At 66.7% G+C, this 14,819-nt stretch overlaps 1 protein-coding gene across 1 annotated transcript in view; it reads right to left on the bottom strand.

Moving 5' to 3' along the window:
- Positions 1-8,683: 8,683 nt before the first annotated feature.
- Positions 8,684-14,819, bottom strand: part of CHCHD6 (coiled-coil-helix-coiled-coil-helix domain containing 6) — a 111,401-nt gene continuing 105,265 nt past the window's right edge. The window contains exons 7-8 of the mRNA XM_068982929.1: positions 9,564-9,699; positions 8,684-8,773 (exon numbers count right to left, since the gene is read on the bottom strand). Of these exons, the coding sequence (XP_068839030.1) occupies positions 8,768-8,773; positions 9,564-9,699 (142 nt within the window). The 3' untranslated portion in view covers positions 8,684-8,767. The remainder of the gene's footprint in view (positions 8,774-9,563; positions 9,700-14,819) is intronic.

The raw sequence follows: 14,819 nt of genomic DNA on the forward strand, positions 1-14,819 counted from the left end.
TCACGAGTCGGCAGGGCAGGGGCGGTCGCCGTGGCCGCGCCCCCGCAGCAGCGCGCGCGCCCTGGGGCCGTCCGAAGGTGGGTCCGCGCGCGGGCACCTGGTCAGGGCTAGGCGAGGCGGCAGGAGCCGTGGGGACGGCTGAAGGGCCCGGGGCCGGAGTGCGGGGGGACGAGCTGGGGCGGAGCCGCGGCCGACGGATGGCCGCGAGCCAGGCGGTCACCCGCAGGAGAGGGACCCCGCAGGCTCGGGCGACCCCTGCCCCTCCCCACCTCCAGGGGCTGAGTCCTGGATTCCGAGCGGCTGTTCTTCATCTCCTGTGGGTCTAGCACGAGATTGTTGCTCCTGTCGCCCGCCGAGCAACATCTGGGGACGTGGGGACGCGGTCTGCGCGGTGGGGGCCCGACCCAGTGGCCGGAGTCACCGGAAGGTGGGCGGATCCCAGCATGGCTGTTTAGGTGCAGCGGGACCACCCGTTTTCAGAGCCTGCCCTGGGCCCACAGCCGTCTCGCTCAGCCTCCAGAATGTCGCCAGCTGCCCCCCACCCGCGCATCCCCTGCTCCCAACTCCTGTCACCTGTGGGCCCCTCCCAGAAGGACCCCTGACATGACACTCAGCATCACGCAGGGCCATCCTTCCAGGCGGTGGATAAGGCACTCCAGACAGCAGAGCTGGTCGTCTTTATGACCCTCGGCCACCGGAGGAGTTCTTCAGCCTGTCAAAAATAAAGGAACATAGGGGTCAATTTGACTACCTTCATGTTGGTTATTTTTGTCCACTCAAAGTTACCAGAGGAAATACCAAGGTAAGCCAGGCCTTAGGACAAGACATTTGCAACACCTGTACACTTGACAACAGCCGCATAGCCAGGATTTAGGAGGGATCCCCAAGAATCAACAAGGAAAGGCCACAATCCATTCAGGGACCCAGGACAGAAACCCCAACACACAGAGCGTTGGAGCAAAAATGGCAAATAATTGTTGCTCCCAAGAGCCCCGCACAGGGTCTCTGCCCCCGGGAGGCCAGTCCGGTGCAGATGGAGAGGGGAGCAGAGAAGGGAACCTTGTGGGCTGGAGGCTGTGGCCCAGGCAAACCCCCCACCCCGCCCCGTCCCCTCACATGGAGGGAAATGAGTCAGCGGGCACTGGGCTCTTCCTCCTTGGGTTTCCTGTGTGGGTTTCGCTTCTGTTGCCATTCGAGAGGGCAGGCAGTGTGTGGGGCTGCGGGAAACAATTGCAAGAGCCAGAATCAAATCCACTGGGGATGGGTGGGGGGCGGGCGCTTTGCACGTTCCTTCAGGACCGCTTCTGCATCTCTACCTCAGAGCTTTGTGCAGAAGGAACTCTGAGGGCCTCTCCGCAAGGGTCGGAGGAGGGAGGGACCCTCCTGGGCAGATCCTCCAGGGGCTGAGCGTGCAGCCTGAGGGGTGAGCGCTGGCTGCCACTGGGCACGCAGGGTGGCTGCAGTCACCATCGCCTCTGGGAAGCCCACTCCATCCACTGAGAGGGGCAAGGATGGAGGTCTCCCAGGGGGCAGCGTCAAGGAGACGCAGATGGGAGGGTGCACAGAGAGCCATGTCCCAGAGCAGGAGCAGGGCTCGCCCGGGGGGCAGGCCCTGAGGGAGGCCCCCCGCCTCGCCCTCCCTCCCAGCAGGCCCGGTGGTCGAGCGGACAGGCCTCACCTGACCTGAGCTCCCAGGGGGTCGGGGAGCTGCAGGGGGCAGGGCACATTCCCCGCTGCCCGAGGTCACGCCCACGGTGGCCTCTGTGCCTGGTGGCCTTGGCAGCTCCGGGTGCTCCTTGCCCAGCAGGTCCAGGAGGAGTCCCAGGATGGACCCTCATGAGTGGGCTGGATCACAGGCCCCCATGGACGTCGCTGCAGCCTGGAGTAGAGCCTCTCAGGGCCGTACTGGTGCAGGGAGCTCTCCGAGTGAGGGCGGCTTCGGGGAGGGAGTCCCCAGAGAAAGCCCAGGTGCAGGCATTCAGCAAGCTGCTGGAAGTGGCAGACAGGGCCCCAGCCGGCCACTGGCCTCCTCCCCCCGGGTCCACCGGGCCTGCGCCCCTGCTGTGCCCTCGGCCGGGGGACCCCCACTGCTGCCAACCTCTCAAGGCCCAAAGTGCCCTCCGCCTCCAGGAAGCCTTCCTGACTGCAGCTTCCTCGGGCTTCTTGGCCCACTCTTGGCCAGTGGTGGTGAGCCTGGGCTCAGAATCGCCATCCTTGGGGAGGCAGCCAGCTCACTGTCAGCACTGCGCTGTAGGGAAGACAGGAGCAGAGCCCCTGCTGCCACTCCACAGACACCCCTGAGAGCTGTGGCGGCATGGGGCCACCCTGTCCTGGGGTTGCAGAGTGAGACGGCTTCAGGGGACAAGTGGGTGACCGATGTAAACAGTGATACAGGCTGGCTGGTGGGTTCCTGCCCTGCAGCATCGGGCCGGCTGGAGGGAACCAGCCGGAAGACCCCCAATAGGGTCTGCAGCTGGCACAGCACACGCCAGCCCTGGGGGTCCCGAGTGGGTGCCCATTGCCCTGAGGGTCACAGGCAGCTCACAGGGGACGGTCCTTGGATGGCTGCCCTCAGCAGGACCGTGGCCTCCACCCTGGGTGGGGCCCAGTGGCCCCTGCACCCTGCAGCCCAGGGCTGAGAGCCTGGAAGTAACCCAAGCCCCTCGCTGTGCTGAAATTCCCAGGAGGTGGCACTCCCACCCAAAGTAACCGGCAACCCGGCTGCCCACGCCCACAGGGTCAGAGGATGCCAGCTGTGAACCCAGGGTGGAGATGCAGAGAAGGGTCTCAGCCCACAGCCCCCACACGTGCAGGACCCCACCCAGTGGCCGTCAGAGGGGCACCGGGAGCCAGCCTGGGGGCACAGGGCCGATGGACGCCAACGTGCAGGTGACGCGAGGGAGCAGCTGGCTTGGGGGAGAGAAGCCGGGGCTTCACGGGGCCTGCATTGCCACTCCTGGCGTCAGAGGCCCCGGTGTGGAAGGGCCACGCCTGGGACAGCCACGGCGTGGACGCGGACATGGCAGGTGACGGGCGCCTTCACTGAGCATCAGACGCGCGCTGGACGCAGCACAGGACCGGCTGCCCCTGCGGGCACACCGTGGCAGGAAGGCAGCCGACAGCACCCAGGAGAGGGCAGCAGCGTCAGGTCCGCGCTGGGAACTTCACCATGATGGCTTTCGGGGCTGGAGCAGGTTCCGGGGGGCGGAGTCAGCCAAGCAGGGCCAACTCTGCGCTCTTGTGGCGGGGGACACGGGACCGACACATGCCGGCCATGGGCGTCAGCACCCACGCTGCAGGACTGTCCCCTGGGTTGTGGGCGCTGGGGGTCGGGAGAGGGTGCAGGCCTCCGCCCTGCCCTAACACCCCGGGAAGCCGTCCCTGGAGACAACGCTCACCTCCAAGTAGGCAGGTGAAGGGGACCCTCCCCAGCTGCCCCTCTGGAAGCAGAGCTGTGCCTGAGGCCTCATGGCTGGGCAGGCTGGACAGTGGGCGTCCCGCCAGTGGAGACCCCCCCAGGACCTGGCCGGCCACCCCTCCTGACCACATCCCCACGACTCCAGTCTCCCAGCACGTCACCTCCTCGGAGAGGCTCCCGACTGGAGTCCCGAGCGTGCCAACGCCCCACTAGTTCACGTGTTGAGGGGGCCCAGGAGGCTGGAGGCCTCGACCCAGGATGGTGGGCCAGGTACCAGCCCGAGTCTCCACTCCGCCACTGAGCCGCACAGCTGGGCAGGCTGTCCCCTGCAGTCAGACCCAGACCCCCTCCCGGCCCACCCTGTGCCCCTCAGTGGCCGCCGGTGGGGGCTCAGTGTAGGAGCAGCGATGGTGAGAGGGAAGCTGGAGTTTCCAGGGAGGCTTTGGAGCCACCCGAGTTCCCCTGCGTGCCACCCTTTCTGAGAAAACCCTCCCTGGGGGAGGTCCCTGCATCCTGCAGCTCCGTGTAGGAGAGCAGAGGCTTCGGAGGCAGAGACTCAGGGTCCCAAACCGCCCCCCCCCCAGCTCCACGCCTGCCAGGGCCCCACCCCTCTGCACCTTCTGGGGGTCTCGGGGTCACTGTGAGGGCCAGAGGAGCTCGTGGGGACTCCCCAGCCGCCCCGCCTGCCGGCAGGGAGGGGCCATGAACGTCCCTCTCCAAGGCGATGACCAGGCTCAGGGGCCCCTTCCTGCCCCCCACGCCTTGTCACAGGGAAATCTGTGATTTCCCGAATCTCCTGCAAGCTCCGCCGGCAGGGAGGGCCGTGAACGTCCCTCTCCACGCGAGGCCCCTTCCTGCCCCCCACGCCTTGTCCCAGGGAATCTCTGTGATTTCCCAAATCTACCACAAGTTCCGCCGGCAGGGAGGGGCCGTGAACGTCCCTCTTCACACGAGGCCCCTTCCTGCCCCCCACGCCTTGTCACAGGGAATCTCTGTGATTTCCCGAACCCACCACGAGCTCCCCATGTGATGCTGTTTCCCCGTCCCCGTGAGGTCACCCTGCTGACCTTGCCAGGCCCGCCTCTCCCAAGAAGCCTCCCTAAACCCTGCCCACCGGCTGGTCAGCAGCAGCCCCAGGCCAGTGGGCTCTGGGCCTGAGTGCAGGTCAGCACCTGCGGCTCCTCCAGGCGGTGCCACCGTGGGGTCCCTGGCAAGGAGAGTGAGGAGCAGACAGGGCCAGCCCCCCGTCTCCTGTGTCCTTGGTGGGGGTGCTGCGGGCAGCCATGCCACCCCCCACCCTGGCACAGGCCCCGCAAAGGCCAGGGGGCGGCAGGGAGAGCCGAGACCTGGCCACACTGGTACCTCAGCCCCATGCACTGCGGGGCAGGCGGGGCTCTGGGAGGACATCTGAAATCTCTAGCTGCCAGAGTGAACACCAGAAAAACGGAAGGCAGGAACAGTCCTGATGAAAACCAGGCTCCGCTTCACGCAAGGACGCGTTCAGTGACGTGGACGCCCGCTTCAGGCACGGCTGGCTCCAGGAGCCCAAGCATGTCGCTGGGCGTCTGTCACTCAGCTCCAGCTCCTTGCACGTGCACTCTCGGGGGTGACGAGCCCAGCAGCACACTGGGCCCCCTGGAGCCGTGTGACTGACCCTTCCCACTGCTCACTGTGATGTAAACTGCTGGGGGGCACGATACCACTGGTGTGACGGCTGCTCCACAACCCCGACTTCCAAGACACCTGGCCTCTTGGGTTTCTAAGCAATTAAAACAGGGCTTTTAATTATTAAAATATTACGCTCATGGTGAAAAAAAATAATCCAAGTGGTGCATGAACGAAGCCCCAGGAAAGGCCACCTCCCCACCGGGCCCTGGTCACCTCCTGGAAGCACAGTGTCCCCAGCTCCCTGCATCCTGGCAGAGATTCACCCAGGACGCCCCTGCCTCCCTGCAGAGAGGACCCGCAGCACCCCTGCCCTCAGCTGCCTTTGCGGGCCTCCATCTCCTGCTAACAGGTTTCGGAAATGGTCCAACGGGGCCACTTCGGGACCCCTCGTCACCCTCCTGGAACCCAGCACATGAACCAGCCCCGGGAGCCACTCTGCGGTGTGACCCGACAGGACTGTGGCTGAGAGGGCAGATCCTGCTGGACGCCTGCTGGCTTCGAACCCCCAGAGGCCCAGGTGATGGCCCGCTGAGGCCCCGGGAGGCGTGCTGTCTGCACGTAGCCCCATGCTGGACCCAGAGGGGCACGAACTCTCAAGAAGGCGGGCGCTGCAGGCCCTTCGTGGGGCCCGAGGGGATCAGAGCGGCCAGGCCCGGTCCCCGCGTCTGAGCCCCTTGATCCAGCCGCGTTGACTGGACTCCCTGTCACATGATCCAGCTGCTTCCTCCTGGACTCCCTGTCACACGAGCCAGCGGACCCTCCCCACGTCTGCTCGAGTAGGGGTCCCTCGTGTTGCGGGGTCCAGTCTAGCCCGACCCCGGCGCTCCAGGCGGCCTGGGGTGCTGCCCTCCCTCTGCGGGCCGCCTCGCGGGCGCCTGCGCTTTGAGGCTGAACACCATGTAACCGGTCTACCTGTTCCACAGCTAAGCCCCAGCAGACGCGTCTTCACAATTAGTTGATGTTTATTCGCCGAGAATGGCCAGCCCATTAAATTTCACGAGGCAGGTTGTCAGGTGCAGAGCGGAAGTGTCTTCCTGGAGCGGGACCCAGGCCTGTGGTCTGGAGCGCCGACCTGGGGCCTCCATCGAGGCCACAGTGCCTGGGAGAGGCCTCCCCGGGGAGTCCCGGGGGCCGGCTGCAGCTCTGGGTGTGGGCAGCCCCCACTCCTGGCCCCTGGCTCCCCAAACCCTCTGGTCCCCAGTGAACACTCGGCAGGCTTCACGCCCCTGCTGCCTGCTGGGAAGGTATGACGTCCTTTGCTCAAGGAGGTCCACTCTGCAGAGAGGGGCCCACTGGGCCCGCCTGCCAGCAGGAAATGAAGGCGGGAGCCCCCAAACGCGGGCGCGGGTCGGCACTGCCATGAGCCTCTGGAGGCAGGGGTGGTGGTGCTGGAGAGGCATCGCAGTCGGGAGCAGAAAACAGTCACATAAACCCCCACCAACAGCAGGACCCTGAGCGCACGGAAGCGCGGGGCAAGCCGGGCGCACCCCACCCGCCCCCAGGGCCGCCACGTGCGTACGGGCGACCTGTCCCTCTCCACAACTGAGCTTCTGAATCGACTGCCGAGCTCCAGGCTCAGGCTCCGGGGGCCCCATGGCTGTGGAGCTGGGGAGCAGAGCCCGTACGAAGCCTTGTCGCCTCCGCTGTGATCGGTGTGGGGGGACTCGGCTCCCTGGGGAGGCCTCTCCCGAGCACTGTGGCCTCGATGGAGGCCCCAGGTCGTCGCTCCGGACTACAGGCCTGGGGCACAGACGTGGGGGCCCTGGTACTCCCGGGCAGAGAGAAGCATGCGGGGCGCCCATCAGGAACTGACCCTGGGGCCAGCATTGCCCAAAAGGGACGGTGCAGGGGGGGGTGCAGCTGGGCATGCGGCCTCCGTGCCCACTCCAGCGGGCGGTCGCCGGGCGCGCAGCCTCCGTGCACACTCCAGCGGGCAGTCGCCGGGCGTGTGGCCTCTGTGCCCACTCCAGCGGGCAGTCACCGGGCATGTGGCCTCTGTGCCCACTCCAGTGGGCGGTCGCCGGGCGTGTGGCCTCCCTGCCCACTCCAGCGGGCGGTCGCTGGGCGTGTGGCCTCCCTGCCCACTCCAGCGGGCGGTCGCCGGGCATGTGGCCTCCCTGCCCACTCCACCAAGCTGCTCTGGAGCGAAGCTACTTACCGGAGGGAGCAGACTCAGGCCGCAGGCCGCAGGCGGGAGGGGTCTGAGCGGCAGGGCCCCGTCCTTGCCCACTGACCGTGACGCCTGTCATGGCCTGAGACGCAGCTGTGAAGGCGGGAGCAGCTGCCTCCCCTGGGCCTGGCCTCCCGTGGGTCACTGCCCACCCCCCATCCCTCTGCCCACCCCCGCTGGGGTGGTGGGAGCGCCCCACTGCTGCGCACGTGGGGCTCATCGTGACGCACCTGGGCCTTTACTCCTCTGGGTCCTCGGGGACCACCTCGTGGGTTTGCTCTCTGTCTCACTGGTCAGGGCTTCCTGGCTCCCGGCTGGACCCTGGACGTCCCAGCCGGCGTGCCACACTGACCCCAGTGACTGGGTGGGATGGGAACCCACCCCCGCGGACAGTCGCCCAGCGGGACCTGGGCCCAGCACGCCTGCCCTGGGGCCTCAGCCATGCCGCACTCCCAGTCCCTGCTTCCTGCCGCGGATGGCCACGTGCAGGGCCTGGAGACACGGGCCCAGACACAGGCTCAAAGGCACACACGTGCGCACGCACCCCCCTACACACCAGTGACACTCGGGCGCAGCCACCCTGGGGGTGGGGGGACTCTGACCAGGGAAGCCTGGCTCGGACCCCAGGGAGCCCAGGGAAGCGCTGGGGCAAAAGGGAGCCGGGACAGAAGCACGCGGCGGCACGGCCAGCTGAGACTCGGGCACAGGCGCGCAGGCGTGCGCACACGCAACGGTGCACACAGGCCACTGCACAGCTGTGGCAAGCCTGCCTCCTGGGCAGGAGACTTGGAGGCTGGATGCGGCCCTGGGCACCAGAGGCTTCTGCCGGGGCCTCAGGAGGGCCATGGGGGCTCCAGCTGAAGCGTCCGTGAGCTGGCGACCTGCGACCCCCGGCTGACCACACGGGGCTGGCCCTCTGGGCGCCTGCCGCCCACCTGGCTGCTGCCATCTCTGCTTGTGTGTCCCCTGCTGAGCCGGGGAGCCGCCCGGGTTTCTGGGGGGCGTCTCCTCAGCCCACGTGCAGCTGGCGACCCGCCCAGCCCCGGACACCGCCCGGCCCCAGTCCTGCACCCAGGTGTCACCCCCGTCACACAGTCCCTCAATCTGCAGTTCCCAGAACCAGCTCACCCGGCCGGAAGTCAGTCAGGTCCTCCCTCCCCCACTCACGTCCAGTCCTGCCAGTTCCAGCCCTGGGCTCGGCCTGCTGTGTCCACTACCCGCCCCCGCACTCCTGAGGGCCCCGGACTATGCTGCTCAGCAGGATGGACCCTGATGGTCTCTGCAGGAGGCGCTGGGGGCTGGGGCGCGGGGGCTGTGCGCGCACGAGGAGGCAGCCCACAGACCACCAGGCCCAGGACGTCTGCTTTATTTGTCTGCGAGCGGGGCACACACATGCCTTCTCCAGCGCAGGAGCAGGGGCACCGGCAGGGAGGCGGCAGCTGGGGTCTGGACAGTGGCCTCACAGCAGGTCCAGGCTTCAGGCTCCACGTCATGGCCGGGGCGAGGCTGCGTCAGCCCTGTAAGGAGAAGAGCCCGGTTGCCGGGCGCACTGGCCCCAGCTCTGCTCCACCAGCGCTGAGCGGGGGTCCTCTCCAGCGGCCCCCAGGCCTGGATGGAGCCCCCTTGGCTCCGCGCCCATGGCTTCCCAGCCCGGCCCTGGGCCCAGCCTGCTCCACCAGCGCTGAGCGGGGGTCCTCTCCAGCGGCCCCCAGGCCTGGATGGAGCCCCCTCGGTTCCGCGCCCGTGGCTTCCCGCCCCAGCCCTGGGCCCAGCCTCGGTCCAGAGAACGGCTCCCCTCAGCCCACGGAGGGCTCCCTCTGCTCTCTCTCTGTGGCTCCAATTCTCCCAGTGAAGCTGCCTGGACGGCCCCCACCTAAGGTGCGTTCTGGAGGGACCTGCTCAGCAACATGGGCGGCAGGGCTGCAGCTGGCCCAGGCCCAGGGGCACCCACGGGCACCTGCCCCTCCCTGGTGCCCCAGGCAGCCCAGAGCTCTCGGGGGCCTGGGGGTCGGCCGGGAGGGTCAAGGCAGGGCCTCAAGGTCAGCCCGGGACCACCACACCCCCCCTTCCACCCCCAGGCCAGGGCCACCAGGCCGCACACTGCCCTCTGCTGCCTGGCCACTCTGCCTCCCACGGGGTGCAGCCCACAGCCACAGCCCTGCCCCGCATCGGGCCTCCTCCCCCGCTGCCCAGACGTCAGGACGGGGGCACCCCGGAAGCCAGGGCCTGGCTTGACCCAGCCTCGCTGACTTGGTGCCCACCGGCCCGCCCACGCCCCGCCCGAGCCCGGGGGGAGGCCCCGTGTACCTTGCGTGCAGAGCTGACGCAGTGCTGGTAAGCCCTCACCAGGTCGGCGCAGAGCAGCACCTCCTGCAGGCGGGCGCGGTAGCAGTGCAGGATCTGGGCCTGCAGCCCGGAGCACACGGGCTCCACCCTGCGCGGCCTGCGGACACGGGGGGTGGGGGTGGGGGCTGCGGTCACCCCAGAGGGCCCGCGGGGCTCCCCGCCCGCCCTGCTGTGGACCCGCTTCTCCCCCAGAGCTGTCTGAGTTCACAGCTAACACACGCAGGACGCAGGACACAGGACGACCACGGCGCGCCTAGGGCAGAGCAGAGACGCCCAGACCCCTCACAGGAGTGCCCGCAGGGGCCTGGGGGTCACCGTCCCTGCTGCGCTCGTCAAGGGAGGCCCAGGCCACACGCTAGACCCCACACACACTTGTCTGAAGAAGGGCGGGTTTCTCTTTTTCAAAGCGTGACGCGAATACAGAAGGCAAAGCAGAGCTCACCGTCACATCAGCTCCTCTCCGGCGCCTCCCCCACGGCCCCTCCCACCCTCCCCTCCCCGGGCCTGACATGCTATCCCGCACACACCTGCCACACCTGTGTGCACAGGTACACGCTCCCATGTGCACACACATGCACACACGTGTAGACTCACGTGTATGCCCACTCACACGGGCACACGTGCACACACGTGTAGACACACATGTACACACGTGTATGCCGACTCACATGTAAACACACGGGCACACACGTGCACACATGCAGACACACGTGCACACACTCACACTTGTACACACTCACATGTGCGCACACACACTCACATGTGCTCTCACGCCCCAGGACACACGTGCTGAGGACCCTGCCCCTGCAGCTCCAGGCAGGGTGCCGTCTCTCCCCACACGGGCAGCTGAGACCAGGAGGCTCCAGGACACACGTTCAGAGTCTCCAGGGCTCCAGGCGGGTCCACGTGGGAGCCCTGGGGCCCGGGCCGAGCTCGGGCACCAGGGCAGGACCCTGCTCCCATCTCCCGGGGCCTGCAGGAGGACAACGGTCCTGCCCCAGGCCCAGTCCTGAAAGTCCAGCCCCTGCAGGTGCCAGGATGGAACGCTGCTCGTGGCACAGCTCAGAGTGCCCCTGTCCACGGGTGAAGGCAGGAGGGGGGCTCAGTGGCCCTCGCCCCAGTCTCTGACCGCCTGGGCCCCAGCGCTGCATGACGCCCTCCTCTCCAAGCCCCAGGCCCTCCGATGTGGACGAGGCTAACGGAGGGCCTTTCAAATGCCTCCAGACAGGCATCCCCTCTCCACCGCCCTCCCTGAAACACCTTCCTCTGCGTTCCCCTCTGCCCTCCTCCACCCCGCTGGCCCTGGGCCGGGAGCCCTGTGCCTGGAGAGCGCTCCAGCCTGGCATCCCCTGCTGTCCTTCACACCAGCCTCAATGGGGGGCAGAGGGCGGGACCGGGGGCTGGGCAAGGCTGGAAACTCAGGACGTGGCCTCAGCTGGAAACGAGGTCTTGGAGGATACGGTGGGTGAGGGTGGGGTCGGCCCCTGGTCCAGCGTGACGAGTATCCCCCCAGAGGAGGAGGGACACATCACCAGGAGAAGCCACGTGGCACCAGTGCAGAGGCTGCAGAGACGCGCCCACGAGCCGAGGACGCCAGGCCTCCCAGCAGCACAGAAGCTGGACACGCTGGACACAGGCCCGAGACCCTCGAGCTTCTGGGGGAGCTGCCCACCGGCCGCAGAAGCCCAGGAAACACGGTCGGCCGCGTAGGGAAGCAGCGGAGGGCCGGCCGGGCAGAAGCCAGCAGGAGGCAGACGGCTGGCCGGTCCTTTCTAACAGAGAGGGGTCCACATCCTCCATGACAGAGGGCTCCTCAGCAAGCGGCTCGGCTGGGAAGGCCGCCTCCAGGCTGCCCCGGCCGAGCCTGAGGTCCAGGTCGTTCTGAGAACCAGCTTGCTGGATCCAAACCCACACAGTGGCCCATTCTGCAGGTGGGGATGCTGGTATCAGAGGGCTTAGGCGACCCGCCCAAGGCCACACCGCACGCGACACGGAAGCCTAATGGCCTGCTTGTCTGGCTCTACGGCCCCCAGGCTCCACGCTGCATCCACTGAGATCCACTCCGATTCTGGAAAACTCCCCGAAGATTCCGGGGAAGAAACCACCAAGGGTACAGAAAAGAAGCAGAAGACACACGGGACTCCAGTTCCCCGTGGAGCCGGACATTCCCAAGTGGGAGGGCTGATGCCCAGCTGTGTGCGGGCGCCCATGCCAGTGGGGGGCCGGCTCCCCCAAACCTGCAAACCCCACTGCTCACAGGCCCGAGCCCAGCCCCCTCACGTGTCCCTCGAAAGGCTCTCCTTCCGCCAACGAAAGCGCATCACTGCCCTTCTCCCGTCACCGCTGCTGACATAACCGACCCCCGGGGGCTGCAGTGGAACCTGGCCAACAGACGTGCTTCCGACACCTCCTTCCTGAGCCACACAGGCGGAGCGGGGCTGGGGGGCTCCCTGGGGCCAGACGTCTGTCTCTGTCAGGGCCAGGCAGGCCCAGCTGCTCCCTGAGGACGCATTGCCCCCGCCACGGCCACTCCTGTGTGCTCAGCCGTCAGCCAGCAGCCACGGGGGCCTCCACCTCGACCCAACCCTGGGACAGCTCGCCCCCAAGGAGATGGGGCACAGACGGACCCCTAGGGCCACTTAGCCGTTGACAGAGCTCCTCCCTGGGCTGCACACACACACACACACACACGTGTGCACAGACACACGCATGCACAGAGCCAGCAGGCCACTCCTGACTCTGACCCTTTGGGAAGAAGCTGTAAGGGAGGCATGTGTCCGCCCCCACCCCCACCCAGGAGCTCTTGACTCAGCAGACGCGTGGAAGGGACATGGGCCCAGGGAACAGCACATCTCGGGGGTCAGGGGTGTCCGAGCAGACCCATGCCAGGACCTGCGGGACAGGAGAGCCAGCCCAGGGGGTGGAAGCCCAGGCGGTGGGAGGCACCAGGGAAGGTGCAGCGACGCCTGAGGACCCCCCGGACCCGGATGCTGGGGCCCCTCTTCCCCTGCTCTCTCGAGGCCATCCGTCTCCTGCTGACCAGAGTCACCCCACTCTGGCTCCCCCAGTCCTGAGACACTCCTGGGGCCTTTCCAAGCCCGCTGGGGGGGCACCTGGGCCAGGATCTCCTGCAGAACTGAATTCAGGCTGTCCCCGCCCCCTGCTCCAGCCCCGCCAAGCCCCAGCACCCAGGGCTGACGTGCTTCCCTGGGAGCTGCCACCCCGTGCGGGACGCAGCCTCCACCCTGCAGCGCCCCTGCTCTCCCGAAGCCTTTACGCTAGCACAGCCATGCCTGCCCGGCCCTTGCCCTTTGCCCAGAGACGGGCCAGCAGCCCCTACCCGCATGCTGAGGCCCAGGACCCTCAGGGCCGGCTTTCCGTCTGGCACCCAGGGCACTGCACCTGTGAGAGGAGGCTCACCAGGGGCCGGGCAGGCGTGGTGCCGGGTGCGAGCCGCGCTCGGTGTCTCCCCAGGGCTGCGGCCTATCCCTGGGGTCCGTCTGCAGCTGCAAGGACACAGTGGTGGGGGCGCTGCCCCTGGCAAAGCACGCCTGAGTGGGAATAAATCACGGCAGGGGTGTGTGCATACGCGTGCGCCTGCACACAGGTGTTCTCTGACCAACAACTCCCTCTAGAAGGACTGAAAGCTCCGTGGGTGAAGTCAGCCTAAGCTGTCGGTCATAGCTGTCATTATATCAGCAGAAGAAAAAAGAATTGCGAAGCTTCTCAGTCCCCTTCAATAAGGAGTAGATTACATAAACTCTGATGCCAGGACATCCCCGCTGGCCCAGAGGTTAGACTCCACCTGTCCACGCAGGGGACAAAGGCTCTGCCCCTGGTCTGGGGAGACCCACACGCCGAGGGCCGCACACTACGCATGAGCCCAACTACGGAGCCCGCGTGCTGGAGCCGCGCTGGGATGGGGATGCCGCACGGCGAGCGGCCCGCCCTCCGCGCTGCAGGAGGCGCGTGCAGGGCGACCAGGACCCAGCACGGCCACAAGTCCCAACAACGACTCTTCGAGGTCTGAAGGAAAACTCTGACCTTGCAGGACAGCATGCGTATTTAAAGTGAGCACACAAGCCCACACGGAGGGACAGGGCCAGGGGGCCAGGAGAGGGGCGTGACGGCGCTTCCAGGAGCCCGCCGACGCCCGGCAGTGTGCTGTCCACAGAGCGGGCAGAGACTGAGGACAGGGTCCAGGAAGCGTCTGCCTGCCCCCACCCGCTGCCCACAGGAACGCCGGCCCCACAGAGCTCAGTGCGCAGGGGCCTGCGAGTGACCCACTGTGCCCAGGCCAAGCGTGCACGCATGCGTGCACACACACACACGCACGCACACACACAGCGAGAGATCCACTGTGCCCAGGCCACACCCACCCACCCACCCCCACCCACACACACACACACTGCGAAAGATCCGCTGTGCCCAGGCCAAGCGCGCGCGCGCGCGCACACACACACACACACACACACACACACAGACACACACTGCGAGAGATCCACTGTGCCCAGGACAAGCATGTGCACACACACACACACACACACACGCGCGCGCGCGCACACACACACACAGCGAGAGATCCACTGTGCCCAGGCCACACACACACCCACACACACACACACACTGTGAGAGATCCGCTGTGCCCAGGCCAAGCGTGCGCGCACACACACACACACACACACACACACTGTGAGAGATCCACTGTGCCCAGGCCACACACACACACACACACACACACACACACACACACACACTGCGAGACATCCACTGTGCCCAGGCCACACACACACACACACACACACACACAAACACACACACACACACACACACTGCGAGACATCCACTGTGCCCAGGCCACACACACACACACACACACACACACACTGCACAGGAGGGCCCAGGCCTTCAGTGTGAAACCTACGTGAACTCCTTGGCCGAGCACTTCCTGCCACGTCAGCCCAAGCAAAAGCCGGGGCCGCTGTCCCCACCGACCCGGGCCTGCCCAGCCCTCCCCGAGTGCACTTTACCCCCCGACCAGCTCCATTCACCATGTGAGAGATTTGCTAGGCTGCAAATCACCCTTCCTAATGTTCTTTAATTCCTCAAAACGCATTCTGCTGCCTTCGATGAAATAAACACAGCTTCACTGCTCATTTTTACCGTATGGAAAGTATCATAAATTTTATATCCAGGATGAGCAGCAAGCTTTGTATT

This window comes from Capricornis sumatraensis, chromosome 10 (genome assembly GCF_032405125.1).
Source record: "Capricornis sumatraensis isolate serow.1 chromosome 10, serow.2, whole genome shotgun sequence".
Taxonomy (NCBI): Eukaryota; Metazoa; Chordata; class Mammalia; order Artiodactyla; family Bovidae; genus Capricornis; species Capricornis sumatraensis.